The 19640-nt window shown below is 41.5% G+C and overlaps 1 protein-coding gene and 1 long non-coding RNA gene across 2 annotated transcripts; one reads left to right on the top strand and one right to left on the bottom strand.

The window, feature by feature from the left end:
- Nucleotides 1–10965: 10965 nt before the first annotated feature.
- LOC100553400 (prolactin-releasing peptide receptor) lies at nt 10966–16350 on the bottom strand. Its single transcript, XM_003226731.4, has 2 exons — nt 15932–16350; nt 10966–12791 (listed from the first exon to the last, which is right to left on the bottom strand). Exons 1-2 carry the CDS (start codon nt 16348–16350, stop codon nt 12158–12160), a joined length of 1053 nt encoding a protein of 350 aa, XP_003226779.1. The 3' UTR covers nt 10966–12157.
- On the top strand, nt 15934–19003 carry LOC134293479 (uncharacterized). The gene is made up of 3 exons (XR_010000429.1): nt 15934–16064; nt 16146–16387; nt 18866–19003. It is a non-coding gene; the product is annotated as an uncharacterized LOC134293479 (long non-coding RNA).
- The last annotated feature ends 637 nt before the right edge of the window (nt 19004–19640 follow it).

The following is a 19640-nucleotide window of genomic DNA, read 5'->3' as shown; positions in this document are numbered from 1 at the left end:
TGCTCCCCATGCGCTGCCAGTCAGTTTCCGCAGGATGTTGTTGCGTGCAGCTACTTTGTGCTTGGTGTTCGTGCAGTGTTTCCTATATGTTAGTGTTCCGTCTAAGGTGACACCAAGATATTTAGGATGAAAACAGTGTTCGAGCTCTTGGCCTTCCCAAGTAACTTTCAGTTTTCTTGTTGGCTTCACGGTTACGTAGATGGAAAGCACACACTTGTGTCTTGGCAGGGTTAGGCTTCAGGTGGTTCTCTTTGTAGTAGCTGGAGAGATCTTTTAAGGCATTGGTGAGTTGCTTTTCAACTGTTTCAAAATCTTTCGCTTGTGTTGTGAGGCCAAGGTCATCAGCATATATAAAACTCTTTGTGAGTGGTGGTTGTGGCTGGTCGTTCGTGAAGATGTTAAATAAGGTCGGTGCAAGAACGCTGCCTTGGGGTAAACCATTCTTTTGCCTCCTCCATCTGCTTTTCTGGCCCTGAAACTCCGCATAGAAGCTGCGGTTTTCTAGGTGGGTCTGGACAGTTTTTGTAAAATCAAAGTCCCGGGTAATATGGTAGACTTTATGCAGCATTTTTCTATGTTGCACCGTGTCATAGGCTGCCGTAAGGTCCACAAAAACTGTTCCCGTAATGCAGCCTTTCTCATAGCCTTCCTCGATATGCTCAGTCAGATGAAGAATTTGATCTGTACAGTTTTTCTCTGGTCTGAAACCTGCTTGTTGTGGAATAAGCTTGGGTTCGATGACAGGTCCTAATCAATTTAATAGCATCCTCTCATAGACTTTATATAGATGACATAAGAGGGAGATTGGTCGATAGTTCCTGGCATTGGAGGCATCTTTACCAGGTTTTAAAATGGCAATGATCTTAGTTTTCCTCCATGCTCTAGGAATCTGTTTGTGTGTCAGGCATTGATTGTAGAATTTCAAAAGCCAGTTTTCAGCTTTGGAGCCCAAGTGTTTGATTTGCTCCATCATCAGGTCATCTAGGCCAGGTGCTTTACCAGTCTTACATCGCTTGATGGCTTCTCTGAGTTCTTTCAGGTTTAGAGGAGAAGACAACTGGTGGGTTTCAAGTTCTGGCACCCTGTTGATTTTAATCTTTATTCTACTGTGGTTGGTTTTCCCATTCTGAATTAGCTGGTGAGCTATCTGGTCTGGTGTCATGTTTGCGTGTCCATGGTTGACCACAGGATCACTATCCAGGCGTCTCAGCAGTTGCCAGGCTTTTCGGCTACTCTTGGACATGTCAAGGTTCTCAAGCAGCTCTATCCAATGGTCTTTCTTAGCATTAGCTAAGGCTGTAGATAGTTTTTGACCTGCTGCTATAGTCCCATCACTGTATGGATTCTCTTGAAATAGTCTGAGATATTCCTGTAGCTGATTTAGCGATTCTTCGTTTAGGCCTGGTAGGTAGCTTGTGCAACAGCCTCTAGGGATTGAGAGCCTTGAGGATCTTTTCACAGCTTCTACAAACATATCATATGTTGGATAATAAAGAGGGATTAAGGAAAAGCCTATATGATTTTACAAATTAAGCACCAAAACATCATGTTATACAACAAATTTGACAGAAAATGTAGTTCAATATGCAGTAATGCTATTTAGTAATGACTGTATTTATGAATTTAGCACCGAAATATCACAATGTATTGAAAAAAATTACTACATAAATGCATTGGATAATCCAAAATTTTGGATAAGTGAGTGTTGGATAAGTGAGACTCTACTGTATAACATGTATACCATGGCCAGCATGCCAACACCTTAAATCAAGAAGTAGTTTTCTAAGATCTACAGAGATACTCGTAGGAACACCTCAGCAAGCGAGAGTCCAAAAGTGGCAGGCTAAAACCCGGAATCTCAATCAGTGGCTGATGCTGAATGACAGACTCCCTCCTGTGCACACAGAAGACTGGGTGACATGGAAGGTGCTGAACAGACTGCGCTCTGGCACTCCAAGATGCAGAGCCAACCTTAAAAAATGGGGCCACAAAGTGGAGTAGTCCACAATGTGCAAGTGTGGAGAAGAGCAAACCACAGACCACCTATTACAATGCAGCCTGAGTCCTGCCACATGCACATTGGAGCACCTTCTTACAGCAACACCAGAGGCACTCGAAGGGGTCAGCTACTGGTCAAAGGACATTTAGTAGAATGCCAAGTTTTTTTAAATTTTGTGTTTTCAAATACATTACAACTTGTACCCTCAGTTCGCTTCTGACACAATAAATAAATACCTGTGGTTTTGAGGCATGTTTATGGGGTTATGTAGGGTGCAGATGCAGAAAAATGCTTTGGATTGAACATCAGCTCTAGTTTCTCAGATATGGCTATGATTTATTTATTTACTAGCTTTGGACCCGGCGGTGCTCAGGTTATTAAAAGAAGGCATGGTTTGTGTTGGGATGTTAGGTAATATCACTTAAATTTGATCCGTAGTTGTCTGGGTTCAATGCTGCCTGGATAAGGGTGAACTACAACTCCCAGATTCCCAGGGAAATTACCCCCAATCACTACCAGGATTCGCAGTTGGCCATGTTGGGTCTGTGTGCCAAGTTTGATCCAACATCTGCTGGGGTCAGTGCTTTCTGGATGCAGGTGAACTACAACTCCCAAAATTAAGGTCATTCCCACTAACCCTGCAGTATGTTCAGTTGGTCATGGGGCTTCTCTGTGTCAGTGGGGGGCACAGTATCGCTGGATGCAATTGGACTTCAACTCACAAAATCAAGGTCAATTCCCCCAAACTTCTTGTTCAGTTGGTGCTCTTTGAATGTAGGTCAAGTACAACTTCTGTAAATCATGGTGAATTCTCCCCAAACCTCTTGTTCAGTTGCTGATCAATTCCTCTGTGAACTGTGTGCCGCAGGAAAGGGTAGGAGAGGGTTAAGGGAGAGGCAGTGGGCGGGGTCATGCAAATTAAGTAACCCTGGGATGTCCATTCTGGAGGAAAAAACAGAACATCTAGGATTAAATTGTCCCTGCCCAAAAGCTTTCACTTGGGTAGGGGGAAGAATGGTGTTTGTGGAAGACACTGGCAAGGTTTGAGCTACATGTTCATGGCGCTCACTATAACCTGCATGTCAGTTGAAGGAAGCTCATTGCTCAGTGGGAACTATAGCTATTTGTGGAGAACAGAGGCTGTCTGTGTAAGTGGATATCTCCACCACATACAGACATACACATTTTTCATCTAATATCCCTGGAAAGGGAATTCTAGGCAGATGCATCTGGCACAGTGGTTCTCAACGTGGGGTCCCCAGATGTTTTTGGCTTTCAACTCCCAGAAATCCTAACAGATGGTAAACTAGCTGGGATTTCTGGGAGTTGTAGGCCAAAAACATCTGGGGACCCCACGTTGAGAACCACCGATCTGGCAGGAGGTAGACCTAATTCTGGCTCCAGTTCTTTGAAACCAATAGGCCTCCTCCTTAAGAATTAGATGTATCTGAGGGAGGGTGAAGAAGTTGGAAGGAAAACAGGAGTTTCTCTTAGCTCTTCATAGTGGTTCCCATAGAACCATAGTTGGAAGAGACCCCAAGAGCGATCCAATCCATCATTGTAGGAACTTACAGAGTATTTCCAGTATCCAGCCTATGCTGAAACATTTCCAGAGGATGAGACTCTATCACGGGATTTATTTATTTTTTTTACCATCAGGAAGGTCTTCCTACTGGCATTCAATTTCTGTCAGACTTGACTTATATGGTTGGGTTGCTAGAGTCAACACTGAAGAGGATTTCTGTATCTTCAATGTTTGCTCCAAAGGAAGCCTTTTCGACCTTCTGATCACCACTCATGCTCCTCTAGTAGCCAAGCAACAGTGGCTGAAATGTTCCCTTCTACACTGCTGTTAAGGATATAGAAGCCCTCTGGTAAAGAGTGTTTGGAGGGGGGCACTTGGTCTCATGGCTAAGGATGATGGGAATTGTTGTTCAACACATTGTTACCAACAATATGTTGGGATGCAACAAAATCCCTTTCCACTCCCTGGCCAAATATTTTGCCTCTTTTCTGTATTGCCTAATGCACTGAATTCCTTTTTGTTTATAGGTCTGTCTCTCTTCTGCTGCTTGAGCGTGTTGCAAGACAGACACAGCAGGGAACGAATGACACAGCACATTCTTCCGCAGAGTGGAATTTCCTCCTCTGGGTTGCTAGTACTGAGATATATATTTCTTTTATTTTTTAAAAAAAAAGGTTAGGCAAGATTGGTTTAACAAGCCACATACAGTTTGTTGGATAGTAACACTTTAAATACAAGAAGGTGGAGTTCAAGTCTGTTTAAAATCTATAAGATCTGGGGGTGCAAATGCATTGTAGAATTAATTCAGGCACAATGCTATGAAATCATGGGAGATGTAGTCTGACAAGGCTTTTAGCATTGCCTGCCAAAGAATGTTGATGCCTCACCAAATTACAAGTCTCGGGATTCCATAGCATTGAGCCATGGCAGCCAAAATGCTGTCAGACCGCATCCATTCTACAGCGTAGAATAGATGCACCTAAAGTCTCCCAGTTTTGGAAAGTGAAATATATTGGTCACAACTCTCTAAAGCACTAAAGACATGATTGATCCCATCATTCTCCAAAAACCTGGAAATGGCTATGTTGGCGGGGGCTTTTGTAGCTTACAAGGAGGGTTTGGAGAGTGGGGAATATTGGTTGCTGATAGAACAAACTTGTGGAGCAACCCAAAAATTCAATTGTGCCGGCACAAGAACAACTCATGCCATCATAATTCAATGACAGAAATACCCTGGGAGATGTAGGGCGGTGGCTGTATTTACCCAAGCACATGTACACCTTCCAGGTATGCCTACATATCTTGCCATCAGCCTGAAATGGTTGTTCTGTCTCCTAGCTTCGCAGAAACGGCCAACACAGGCCAACAACAAACATAATACAGAACAATTAGTATCAATGGCTCCTTCCTTCTTCCTTCTCCATTGTGTACGCAATAATTTAGTACCAGAACTGTTCTTTCTAGAGAAGGGAGCAGGCACGCGGAAAGTGTGCTGGGGAGTTTCGGTGTTTGTTGTCTCATGGCTGTGCTATGCTTAGAAGGGTGTGGTGCTCCTTGATTCGAGAATGAGGATAGTTATTCATTTGTGCATGACTGAGTGCATTGTGGTGTCACCTGTTTCCTTACCTGCTTGGAAAGCTGCCCAAGAAGAGCCTTCTGTGCCGAGTTTTCCTTGTACAGAAAAGCTGTATACTTGTGCCTAGTAGATACAGGAGGCAATGGGATAGACTGGAGAGTTTTCTGACACTTCTCTCTGACATAGGACTTTATTGCACGAGGAAGGCTTACTGGCATTGTAGCTGGACCATCACCATCCCACTGCCAATCTGCCCCCTCTCCATGATTATCCCATTTCTAACTACTGATGGGTAAAATCAGTCACAATTATATGGGTGTGAGAAGTGCAATAAAGGAGATGCTTAGTCCTTTATGCATCTTTTATCAGTGATATTGGAACTGTAGTAACAGATCTGTGTGATCATGTCCTTAGGTTCCCATCATTGCTTGGCCATGGAAATCAGGAAGCACCATCATGTCATTTCCCGAAACACGAGTGCTCAAATTTGCATTTGGAAGGTGTCACTTGTAGGTGAAAACCACCAGCAGAGAACTTACGGTAGGTAAACTGCTGTGCCTTATAATTATCCTATACAAATATATATATATATATATATATATATATATATATATATATATATATATATATATAATGAGATGATTTGCTTTGGCAGATGTTAATCGAAAGAACAGGCTGAATCCCTCCTTCCTTTGCAAGTTTTCTCCTTCATGTGTATAGGCAGTCCACGAGTTACAAATATCTGACTTACAAATTACTTGTAGTTAAGAACAAAGGCGAGACAACAGGAAGTGAGAGAAAACTACCCCTAGGAAGGGAAATTCACTCTTGAAAGAAATATCATAGAGAAAAGTTGTCTCAAATGAAGATTTACTGTCAATCCTTGTTTCCACAAGCCAAGTTTTTCAAAATCTTTTTGTCATAGTGACAGAGGTGAAATCTTCTGGACAAGGGCACAGACAGCAAAACCACAGGGGTTTTAACCTTTCCCCATGCAGTCCAAAGCATGCGTATATGTATATATGGCTGGAGTTATGCTTTAAAAATGTACCTGTTCCAACTTACATGCAAATTCAGCTTAAGAAGAAACCTACATAACCTAGGTTGCTCTGAATTTTCTGGGCTGTATGGCCACGTTCCACGAACCATTTTCTCCTGAAGTTTTGCCCACATCTATGGCAGGCATCCTCAGAGGTTGTGAGGTCTGTTGGAAACTAGGCAAGTGGGGTTTATATGCCAGTATTAAAAATCTCTAAAATCAGGACAGTAAATAAAGAACAATACTCAGAAAACAGAGGAATTCTAGACATGAATCAATCAGGGCCAGCTAGCACCTCCCAACAAAGATTCCCCCAGGCAGGAAGCAGACAGGCTTTGAAGGTGCAAGGTCATTCAGTGCTAATCAAGCTGGCTAACTGCAACATTCACAGTTACCTCAAGCAGACAAGAGTTCCTTCTCCCATCCTGGACATTATTCCACAGGTATATAACCGCACTTGCCTAGTTTCCAAAAGACCTCAAAACCTCTGAGGATGCCTGCTGTAAATGTGGGTGAAACGTCAGGAAGGAATGCTTCTGGAACATGGCCATACAGCCTGGAAAACTCACAGCAACCCAGGGATTCTAGCCATGAAAGCCTTTGGCAACACATTTTTCCAAATGTTATCACTCAAGAAAAAAAAAGGTTGCACAGAGATACATATTCTGCGCTTAGACATTCTGTTGAACTATACTATATTTTGAAAAAAGGAAACAGGGCCAGTTTGGCAACACAATCTGGAAACTGGTGGGGCGTAGGCTATTGCTACGTAAATAAACAAAATATAGTTCTATAGTAATAAGGTGCTTTTGAAGTTGTATTTAAAGCTTAGCAGACACATGAGTTAGGAAATCAGAGCAAAACATTAGTGTCCCTCCCTTTCATAATAATAGCAAGAAAACGTGTCATTCTCCACGTACAATTATAGAGATCAAACTGTACAATATAATGGCACCATGCACACACTGCCTTGTTTCCATTTGCCCATCTTGTGCAGTATTCACATATTCCCATTGTTTCCGGCCATGAAAGCCTTTGACAACACAATGCATTAATTTTATAGTGTAGATGCACCCAGAGTCAGTAAGGCACCTTAACATTAATTCAGTGTTTTATGTTCACCCTGTGGATTTAGCTAGACACCAAAGGCCATAAGCATTTACACAGACATCTTGGGACATTTTCTCTCCTGTATTATTCAAGTTCCCAACCCATTAATTGCTCCTTGTCATCCTGTTACTCCTTGAAGGCCTCTGTCCTGCCAAACAGGAATTACCAAAACCCTGAGGAAGCCTATCCTGTAATCTTTTTTAAGTTCGGCATGTTATGTTCACTAGACACCTTGACGACAAACTAAGTGCAAAGGGAAAGAAAAGAGGAAGTAATCTTCACTTGGTTATGGTTTCCATCAAAATGAAGCTAGAAGGTCTCTTGGTATATCATTTTTGAAGAAGTTGGTTTAGGGTTACATCAAGCCTTGAGACTTCCAACCCAAAACATTCATTTCTTCATTTCCCCAGTGATATCACCACCAACCTCTCTCCTTGGTAATAAATTAAACAAAGCTTGATTATATTTACAGAATGCTCTCAAGACCTAGGACTTTATCATGCAATCCTGCGATTCCACTATTATCACACTATTGTTGATAGCAGAAACACGCCGGATTGCACCTCTTAAATATTGCACCTCTTGTTAATCCCACAACTGTCCACCTTGCTGCATTACTGCTCTTCCTTAATTTGTATTTTTAGAGCAATTGTTCAATTCTAGCTTATTTAAAGGGGAAAGTAACTATCAATTATAAAAGAAAAGAAAAATGGCTAGCTTGGGCATAATAATGCGGAGGTAATGGGAATCCCTCTCTCTGATGTCACAAATGCCAGCACAAAAGCAGAAAGAACTCATTGCACCAGGTAGGTGATGAGAAGATTGTGGGATTGTGAACTATTGATGGGTTTTACCCATTAATATCTATGATGAAGGTGTATTGGAAAAATATAATACTTGTATTGGAAACTATATATTAAATGTAATCATATTAGAAATGGGAATAGAATATATATATATATATATATAAAATCACAAGCAGAATGTGTGCATATAGCTCCAAAATACACTCTGCCTAGCAAATACCCAGTCTCCCCATAGCAGAGACCAAAGTTCACCCTAAGTGCCAGAGACATATGTCAAGTGTCAACAAGCTCCATGCTAATGGACAAAAGACAAATTAAGGCTTTTGGGATGTCAAGATAAGCTTAAAGTAACCTGGCGCCATGTAGGAGTACTAATGACTCCCTAAAAGTAAGATAGGGGGAAATTCCTCAATTAATGGGATCCCAGAAAGCCTAGATAGGAATTCCTTAGATGAGGCCTAATGGAGGGTCAGAGGTCTTGAAATAGCCTATATTTTAGGAAAATGCAAAAGTAGCTTTTAGTAAAGTGCAAAGTAAGACTTTTTTGACACTAATTGGTGATGGATAATGCCTATATGACGTAGGTAGATGAAGGCAAAAATGGTATTAAAAGGCCTGTGTTTCTTTGTTCTGTACCCTCGCTTTCCTGATTACTTATTCTCTCTGGCCACTGAGAATAAACGTCTTTTTCTACAGCAACCAGAACTCTCTTTGTCTCGTTACCTCAAACCTTTGTCTGCCATTTCTTCTAGACATAGGAGAATCACAGGTGACAGGGGATGCAGACTTGCGTTCAGATGGATATGACGTAGTGCAATGCCGATTTGTCTGGTTTGTGTGATAAAATCCTCAAGGGCTAAAAAATGTTTCTTTTTTTTCATTTTACAGAGCTAAACTGTCATATTTTTGGAAGCTCCAGAATTATAGAATGACCTCTTTATACTTTTGTTGCAGAGGTGATGTCAGACCCAAAACAGAACTTTAAAAATTGTATTCAGAAAATCATTGTGTCATTGAGACTCAGTGCCAGTGATGGGGCAGATTTGTCCGCAGGATATTCCAAGTTCATTTCATAGTACTTCTAATACAATGACATGTGAGTGATCAGAAGATAGCATGCCTGTTAGTCAAGAGTTAGTGACCTTGTGCAAGGATACTTTTAACATGGCAAAACAAAGCAAGTAGCCATGACTCTATGGCTAGCTGTTTTAATTTCTTTCTGTCTCCTATTTCAAGTTCAGCTCCCCCATCTGGCCTCATTAGAGACCACAAAACAATTAGATTCTATGAAATATAGTATTGTTTTTTCATGTTTTTTTTTTTTGCACTCTCCTTCTTTGGAGGCTTTTAAGCAGAGGCTGGATGGCCATCTGTCGGGGGTGCTTTGAATGCGATTTCCTGCTTCTTAGCGGGGGGTTGGACTGGATGGCCCATGAGGTCTCTTCCAACTCTACTATTCTATGATTCTATGATTCTAGACTCCACGCAATGCCTTTATAATGCATTGATCACATGCCTAAGCGCTTCACCATGTGGGAGAGTTGTTTGGCTGCATGTCAAAAAGCATGCAGTAATATGATGCTGCATATGATAAAACCATTGTTTAATAAACGGAGCATTCATGTGTTTGCAGAAGTCACCTGTTCATGCAGCTAGTTACAGCAAATGTGTACATAAACCACATTCATACATGTGGATCCTTGCCTGTATGGTGCAAGAAGAAAGTGGGGAAGAAGAAAGCAGAAGCTGAAGCTGAAACACAGAAATGCAGACACATGACTGGAGCTGAATGGCCACAGTTTGTATTGTTAACAGTGGTTAGAGACCTGGCACTACACAGAGCAATGGCACCAAACACCAGATGACTCACCTAATGCTTATTGGAGGCCCTTTTCTTAGTACCTTACTGTGGTGTCCCCAGCTATCCAGATTTAAAGGCTAATAATCTGCTATACCACTTTCTTAGCTGTTTTTAGAATGTCACAGTTTCTTCTGTCTTCCTCCCTTGTCCTCTGCTTTTTTAAATTCCTACAAACTAAGTACAGATTAAAAAGTGGGATAGCAGAAAAAATAATTTAAACTTTCAGCAAGAGTCTATGCCCACGTCTATTTGGAATCTTACTATTAGTTCCTTATTGTATGGTTGGGGCATTGCCATGGGATGTGCAGGTTCTTGAGAAATCATCGATCCATTATAAAAATGATGTCTTTCTTCATCTTCCTCAAATGCTGCAAATTGAATTGCTGCAAAAGAGGTGGGAGGAATTTAAACTTCCCTTCTCCATGCACAATGGGCTTTATCCAGAATGCCTCCTTGGAAAAGAAGGCTCCATAATTACAAATTGTATGGTTGAAACCTACGCATTACTATTTGCTAGTGCAGGTAGGGGAATGGTATGTAGTCAGCCCTCCACATTCACTGGCACAGGGACTCCACGGAGTGAAAAAGCAAGAATAAAAACTTGCTTTTAATCTGAAAAAACACCTGTCTAGGAATTTTTGGGTTTTCCAGCATAACTCTGTCATCAAAGTACTATATAACTGCTTTGGAAGGCCTTGAGATCCGTAGAACAGTGTTCTCTTGGTTACCTGTGTGTACACAAGTGACACTTGCTGAAATTCCTCCATCTATCCAACAATGAAAGGTATAGGATCCAATTGCATTTTTCACTCTGGCAATCCTAGTTCCAGCTGCTCCTTGTCTGAAATCTTCAGGTTTTTTCAAAACAAGGTGTGTATCAGTGGTAGTGTTCTGATTTAGTTGTCAATGTCTGCTGTATTCCAGTTCATGGGGTCTCATCCAACCCCACGAATCAGTCCTAAAATCCTAACAAGAAAGTTCTGCAGTGATGTACGCATTCACATATGCTGGCACCCAAATATGTAGCCTTCGAAAAATAGAAAACAAGATCTGATCGCGTTCACTTTATTACCCAATGCCACCTAGTGGCCCCTGTGCTGCTACAACTAACACTACAATATGCAACAGGCATCAACAACCGTATTCTTGTTCTTTCCCCTCAGTCAACCAGAATTAATTGGATATGTTCTAGTCAGTGGTTGGCCTGTGGGAGTACTAAAAAAAGAGCAATCCTTTCATGCCTTTGCAATTCTGGATCTGCACTAGCAGGCTTCCCAGAACTCTATGTTCTGTAAAGAAAGAGGTACATGGTAAAAGCAGTAGGAGCTTGCAGCAAGAGGAAACTGTGGTACTAATACAATTTGACACCACTTTAACTGATCATGAAGCACATTGAAAATAGGCGGCTGGGAAGGCCCCTCCAGGTCCTGCCTTCATTGCTTGTCTCAATGCACCATATGACAGAGAGAGTGCTGCCAAGAGCCTCAGGAGTGCTGGCGGTCTCCAAAGGTAGGTTTTTGAGGTCATGTTCAGGCCTTTATGGCCATCAACAAGAATCCCCATCAGTTACAAGATAAGCTCCAGTTATGAACTCATAATTTCTGAACAGGATGCCAACGAATATCTCCATAATAATCAGTTGTGTAATAGAACATTTCGAAATGGAGGTGGTCACCACAATAGTCCTCAAACCTATAATCCCAAGGTGAGTTCAGAAATGCATGCTGATGTACTAATTTCTCTCCCCAATCTTTTGCATGCACCAACTGAACATTTCTTTTTCCTAGCTTCAAGGAGAAACACCTTATCTCTTAGTCAACAAACCAGTTGTAGAAGTTCTAATCTTCACCAGAAGCACATATAGATAGCCTTAAATACTTTGTTTTAGACCAGAGAGATGACACAGCTTCCATGATTTCATAGCACTGAGCCACAGCATGCTGACGCCTTTTGGTTTAGGGTGGTCTCTGACTTTTAATCATAAGTCATTTGAAAGTGATGTGCTGTGTTTTTGTCTTGTACCCTATTTAGCTAAGTTTCTATTTTAAATTTTGAGGGAAAGGTGGGGTATAAATTCAATACATATATACATGTGTGCTCCAACATGTACCCATAAAAGCTAGGTTGTTTGGCATTACAGCACAAAATATCTGCTACTCAATTACATCAGAGATGTTTTTTGGATGGGTCAATTAAATGCTTATTACTCATGAGCCATTGATCCTACGAAAGTCTGTGGTCTCAAAGCATGACACTGACTGCAACACAGTTGTTGGTGGGAATGACCTTCTGCTTGAAGCTGAACATCTCTTTCAGGCCGTTTCGGAATCGGTCGTGGAGCCAGGCGTAGAGGAAGGGGTTGCAGCAGGAGGAGCTCATGGCAAACCAGTGGCAGAGCAGCTGGATCAGAAGGAAATAGTCCTTGTTGATGAGGTTGATGTCTATGTCGCGGATGATGTTGAAGACATGGATGGGGAGCCAGCAGACGGCGAATGCAACAACCACCAGCACGAGCAGGCGGAAGATCTTTCTCTTCCTCAGGCGGTCAAACTCGGTCTGGCTTTGCGTCAGATGACCCGGTACAATGCGGTTCTTCAGCTTGATGGTGATGCAGATGTAGGAGAGGGACACAGCTGAGAGGGGGAGGATGTACGTGAGGACCAAGGTGCTGTACGCATAGGCCAGCCGTTCTTTCTCCTCCGCCATCCAGAACTCCTCGCAGATGGCAAAGCCTTCCTTTTGGAACTCCACATGGTATGTGTGGGAAATTGCTGGGGCAACCAAAGCACAGGACAGTAGCCAGATGCCAGCAATGATGTATACACAGGTCACGAAGGAGATGCGTTTCTTCAGAAAGTGCATGGTGGTATAATATCTAGGAGAAAAGTGAAAGAAATGAGTATAACACATGCCCAGGGCCAGCTTTCAAAGGACTTCCATCCTATCACATTTAAAGTCTCCTTGATTGTCCTGAAAAGAAGATTTAAGACAAAACACTTCTCAGGTTGCACATGGACTTATGGCTCAGGTGAAGTCTTTTTTAAAAGATTAATATATTTTTTTATTTTCAATTTACATATTCATAAAAAACAGTGAAACAAACGACTAGCTTTTTTTCGTGTCAGGAGCAAACGGAGTTGCTTCTGGAGTGAGAGAATTGGCCATCTGCAAGGACGTTGCCCAGGGGACACCCGGATGTTTTGATGTTTTACCATCCTTGTGGGAGGCTTTTCTCATGTCCCTGCATGGAGCTGGAGCTGAAAGAGGGAGCTCATCCGCACTCTCCCCGGGTGGGATTCAAACCTGGCAGCTTTCAGGTCAGCAACCCAACCTTCAAGTCACGAGGCTTTTATCCCTGAGGCCACCGGAGCTAACTATGTGTGAAAAGGAGAACATGACCTCTGGATGTAGGAAAGAAGCAAAAAGACTTGAGTGCATGGATCTAAGAAAGAAAGGGAGGGATGGATGGAACAAATGGCATGCTTTCTAGAGTCTACTCATTCAGTAATCATTTTACAAGCATTGATACCTCTTTAACTCCAATATGCCACACACACATACACAGGCTAAATTATGGATTATTACATGATCAATTGATATGTTGGGGCCCTGAACACTGCCACCATCTTCCAGTCCAGGCATTCAAAACAGCCAGAAGAAGCACTATGGTAGAGATGGGATTGAAACTCCTTTTAAGTTCTACCAAGATGAACTAAGCTCTATCCTTTCACCTTTCTTTTCATAAGAGTTAAGACTTACTTACATAGAGTTATGGCTAAGTTGACACAGGTTTTTTGGGTCAATGTTTTAACTATAATTTCTAGATTGAGCTGTATATATAGCTCTTGCTTGCTTGCTTGCTTTCTGCTCTGCAGATGCCCTCCTGTTTTCCATTATGTGATGCAGGGACATAACACTGCAACAGACATTAAACTGTTGCTCCCTCTTCCACTGTTTCCTGCTGGGAATAGAAATGGCTTGCTGCTTCTTGTTCCCTTCATATTCCTTTTTGCACCCTTCCCCTTTTCCACTCCATCAAGCTTTCATTATGATCCTATCACGAACCCAAGTACGAGACTAAGCTTGTTTTCCTATCACTTCTGCTCAGTGCAGGGATCTGGGCCAAAAATAGCTCAAAATCAGAAAATGATGTCCTTGCTGGTGAGTTTATAAAAATCTTCAGATAAAATCTTCCTTGGTAGCTGGTTTCTTCTAGCATCATTGTATTTGTTCTATACTTAATTTACCCTATACATCACAATATATTATTTGACACAGAAGCAAATTATTCATGTGGTTGCATGCAACTGAAAACAGGAGAAAGATGTAGAAACAGGTGTTTCTGCAAAGATAGGAAGGTGGATAGAATGTCTCGATTTCAATATAAAATTAGTAATAAGATAAAGGTTTCCCCTTGACATTAAGTCTAGTCATGCCTGACTCTGGGGGTTGGTGCTCATTTCCATTTCTAAACCAAAGAGCGGGCATTGTCCATAGACACCTCCAAGGTCATGTAGCCGACATGACTGCATTGAGTGTCATTACCTTCCTGCCGGTGCGGTACCTATTGATCTTCTCACATTTGCATGTTTTTAACTTCTAGGTTGGCAGAAGCTGAGGCTAACAGCGAGAGCTCACCCCGCTCCCTGGAATCGAACCACCAACCTTTCGGTCAGCAAGTTCAGCAGCTCAGCGGTTTAACCTGCTGCACAACCAGGGACTCTGTACAATTAGTGAGGAATACCATATATGTGTGTGATAGATCAGGCATGGGCAAACTTCAGCTCTCCAGGTGTTTTGGTCTTCAACTCCCACAATTCCTAACAGCCTCTGAGGATGCCTGCCATAGATGTGGGCAAAACGTCAAGAGAGAATGCTTCTGGAACATGGCTATACTGCCCAGAAAACTCACAGCAACCCAGTGATTCCAGCCATGAAAGCCTTCGACAACACATTAAGTAGAGCTTTTTTCATAGTCTCACTCCTATTATGGATAGAAGAGAGCCTTCTCAATAGCTGCTTCTAGACTGCGATTTCAGAATTTCAAAGTCTTCCAGAATATAATCAACTTCAGTTGGTAATAGAATCTACTTTCGAGGACCTAGGCTCTTTCCACACAGTTGTATAAAATCCACATTGAACTGGATTATTTGGAAGTGTGGACTCAGATATTCCAGTTCAAAGAAGATATTGTGGATTATCTGCCTTGATATTCTGGGTTTTATGGCTGTGTGGAAGGGCCCCTAGAGGTGTGCTCTTGATCCTACAGTGCAATCGGAGGAGTCTGACTGTAGAGTCAACAGAGGACCTAGAGATTTCTAGAGAGGACATTTTAAATCAAATCTATGAATAATCAAATCTGCAAAAGTCAAAACCACATATGTGGAGGAAGAATGGTTCTATCTGTAATGTTTTGATGCATTTTATATTTTTAAAATACAGGTTTATTTATAATACCTTGTTTGTAGGTAAAGGTTTCCCCTGATGTTAAGTGCTCATCTCCATTTCTAAGCCAAAGAGCCGGCGTTGTCCGTAGACGCCTCCAAGGTCATGTGGCCGGCATGACTGCATGGAGCGCCCTTACCTTCCCGCCAGAGCGGTACCTGTTTATCTACTAAAATTTGCATGTTTTCAAACTGCTAGGTTGGCAGGAGCTGGGGCTAACAGCGGGCACCCATTCTGCTCCCGGGATTTGAACCTGGGACCTTTTGTTCCGCAAGTTCAGCAGCTCAACGCTTTAACACACCGTGCCACCTTGTTTGTATTTTAACCTTTTTTGTTTTTGGATTTTCCACTTTCTCTTGTTTTTAACTTAGCTTTAAGTTGCTTTGGGACAAAGATAATTATTAATAAGTTTTAACTGGAAATGCCAAAGACTGAATCTGAGATCTTCTGCATGCAAAGCACATATTCTGTCACTGAGCTGCAATTCCTTAACATCAAGATCTGCATGGCTCAACGATGTCTGTTTACAAAGGTTTACGATTCCAGATCAATCACACTGAGAGCAATTACCTGTCCACTGCAATAGCTGTGAGGGTGAAAACGGACACATATACTGTCATGGGCTGCATCAGAAACACAAAATAGCAGAGGAACTTTCCAAAGACCCATCCTTGGGGGTTGAAGGCATAAGCCAAAGTAAAAGGTACGCAGGTTGCACACATCAGCATGTCTGAAAAGGCCAGGTTTCCGATGAAGAAGTTGGTGACATTGTGCATTTTCTTAGTCTTACAGATGACATAGAGGAGGAGATAATTGCCAACGATGCCCACAAGGACAACCAGCGTGTAGCAAGGGATGATCAGTGGTTTAAAAGATTGGATCATCTGCACCCCGCTGAACTGAGAAGTCAAATTGGAGCTGTTCCTATGGCCAGCTTCATAGATGCTCTGATTGGATGGGCAGTTGTTCAAACATCCAGTGGATTCCATGAGTTGAACAACACAAAGGACCAGAGTTAAACCAAAAGTAAGACAAACAAAGATTGTGTATGTCCTTTGGAATTTAATATAGGGTTGCGTCTGTTAAGTTGTGAATTTGGATATTGTTCTCCTTTTATATTTGACTAATTTTAGTTCAGTTCATTGTCACAGCATACAAAGCTGTCTTGTGTTTCCATGCAAATGCAGATTCATTGTTGGACCATCCTTTGAAGATGGTAGCATTCACGGATCTTAAAACTCAGGCAAATTTTTGAGGGTCATTAATTCTGTCCTTTTCCACTCCTATGCTGCAGTACGCCATCCTCCATGTTGATGCTTCTCCCATGTTCCTTCATTCTGTCTCAGTCTATGGCATCTATCATTTGTACTTTCATCTCAAAATTGCTCCATTTCTGTTCATTTTAAAGGGCATTACCAGCTGCACAAATACCTGTGGAGAACAGATGGAGAAGGAGAAAGGACAAGAAAATTTAGATAGACAGAAAATCTGGTAAACAGTTTTTCCCCAAAGACAGAAAATAAGTGAAAGATTTGACAAGTCCGTAGGGTGTTGTAGAAAGAGCTTGGGGTTTTTGTTGTGATGTGATGGGGATGTAGTTGGTAACATCTCAGAAGCTTTTAAGGCATCAAAAAGAATTGATGTGTGTGCCTGTATATAAAAATATCTTGTCAAGTGCAGTGGCTGGAACATCAGAAGCTGGCTTATGTTGCCAATAGAGTTCCCGTATCTCATGACCTAGGCTTGAACTTCACTGTGGAAGAACATGCGGGTCACCCCCAAGACACTACACATGAAAGGCCATTATACTCGGACAACCCAAACAATGATGGATCTTGACCAAAATGGGCATGCATACCCAATATACCCAAATTTGAATACTGGTGGGTTTTGAAGGGAGTTGGCCTGTATATTTTGGAGTTGTAGAGACTGGGATTTCAATCAATGAGCACTCTGAACTCCACCAAAGATGGAATTGGACCAAACTTGACCCAAAGAGGTCCCATGACTAGCAAAAAATACTTGAGGTCTTTGGGGAAAGTTCACCTTGATTTGGGGAAGTTGTAGTGCTCTACATCCAGAGAGCACTGCAAACCCAAGCACTGATGGATCTGGACCAAACTTGGCACACATACATGATATGCCGAAATTTTTATTACTGGAGAGGTTTTTTTTTTGGGGGGGGGGAGGGGAACTGACCTTCCTTTCTGGAAGTTGTAGTTCACCCATAACCAGAGAAACTGTGACCTCCACCAATGATGTACGTGGACCAAACTTGGCACACAGAACCCCCATGAACAGCTGAACCTATTGGAGGGCTTTGAGGGGACTGACTCACCATAGTGAGAGTTGTAGTTTACCCTACATCCAGAGAGCACCCTGAACCCTATCAATGATGCATCTAGAGCAAACTTACCCAACATAACAAACTTTAAATACTGATGGAGTTTCTCGGGGTTAACCTGGCATGATGTCAGTTGCAGCTAATCCACAACCTTATGCATTTTGTACAAATTAAAAAATGAATTTTTCAAATAACCCGGGCAATGCCTAGTAGCCAAGCTTGTGTGTGTGTGTGTGTGTGTGTATGTACACACAAATACATACACATACACATACTGCAGGGACTTCATAATAATAATAAATAGTAAATTAATGTTGCAACACTGCACTAAAAATTATAGATAATAATTTTGATATCACCCCCATATCACCCAGTGTTGTTGGCAACCCCTGCCCCTCTTTGGAGATGGCACTGAGCCATTGCTATTCCGTTGCCAAACAAATTATCTCCAAATGTGATAGATAATTCTTCATTTGAAATTATGCATACATAGATGTCAATGATATCATAACATCTCTATAAATTCTAGGCTAGATATATAAAATGGAACATGGAATGTACTGTCCCAGTACACTGATGAAAGTGCATACAAAAATCCTCCATCAGCCATGTGAGTGACGGCTGTGCAGGCTTATATTTTTCTGATAGAAATGTCATACAATAAAGGGGAAATATAAGCAGACATTTTCCAAACAGAATTACATTTTGGTGGATTTGAGCGGAAACACGAGAACTCAGAAATATATCCCACTGAGTTCAGTGGGATGTTGTTCCTCACAACTATCCTTACAATGCAATCCTAGACATATAACTCAAGTATAAGTAGAATTCCTTCCCAAGGACAATAGCCACAGGTTCACTACGTTTTCTTGAATACAGTATATTCTGTTATTATAGATTCACTATATTCGGCAAATATCTTTTCAGACTGTGCCCAGATAAGCTTCCAAAGAGAACCAGAACAAAATGGGATGAATGGAAGCAAACTCCTGCTTTCAGTTTCTTCTATTTTGAAAGAAGTAGTAGAACCTGCTACTATTTGCAGACCATACATTATATTTTCCCAACTTTGGAAAGACTTTTTACCAGCAAAAATTCTAAATGACATTATAAAACCTGCAACATCTAAATATAATTCTTCACCTTCACTCCCCATGTAGATTACTTTTCAATTAGATGACTGACTGCCAAATAGATGCTGGCAAAGACGGCGAGGACAGAGGGACATAGCTGAATAGAAACACTGTAAATGCATACAAATAGAAATCATGCATTCTCTTCTTCACTAACCTGGAACAAGCACAGCAAAGTCAGGATGAAAAAGCAGTCAAAGAACTCCTAGTGCATGGAAGTAGAGAAAGTGCAAGAGTGAGACAGGAAGAGAGACCGAGAGAGCGTGCATTCAACTGAAATCCAGAGACATTATGTTCCAGTTGTATACGGTATGTTTCGAAAAATCGGTGTTAGAATAGTTGTCTACTCAACAGCATCCTCTGCTGGTTGAGTCTTCTTTCTCTGTTGGCCTAAGAGCAGAACAGCCTAAACCAGAGTTAGGATGAAATTAGATCTAGACTAAAGGTACAGTAGAGTCTCACTTATCCAAAACTCGCTTATCCAAGGTTCTGAATTATCCAAGGCATTTTTGTAGTCAATGTTTTCAATATATCATGATATTTTGGTGCTAAATTCGTAAATACCGTAATTACAACATAACATTACTGCGCATTGAACTACTTTTTCTGTCAAATTTGTTGTATAACATGATGTTTTGGTGCTTAAGTTATAAAATCATAACCTAATTTGATGTTTAATAGGCTTTTCCTTAATCCCTCTTTATTATCCAGGATATTCGCTTATCCAAGGTTCTGCTGGCCCATTTAGCTTGGATAAGTGTGACTCTACTGTAGCTTTTTTTTTCATATTCTTAATTGAAAA

Source organism: Anolis carolinensis, unplaced genomic scaffold, assembly GCF_035594765.1.
Source record: "Anolis carolinensis isolate JA03-04 unplaced genomic scaffold, rAnoCar3.1.pri scaffold_8, whole genome shotgun sequence".
In the NCBI taxonomy this organism is placed as follows: Eukaryota; Metazoa; Chordata; class Lepidosauria; order Squamata; family Dactyloidae; genus Anolis; species Anolis carolinensis.
This window is presented reverse-complemented; position numbering and strand designations above follow the sequence as displayed.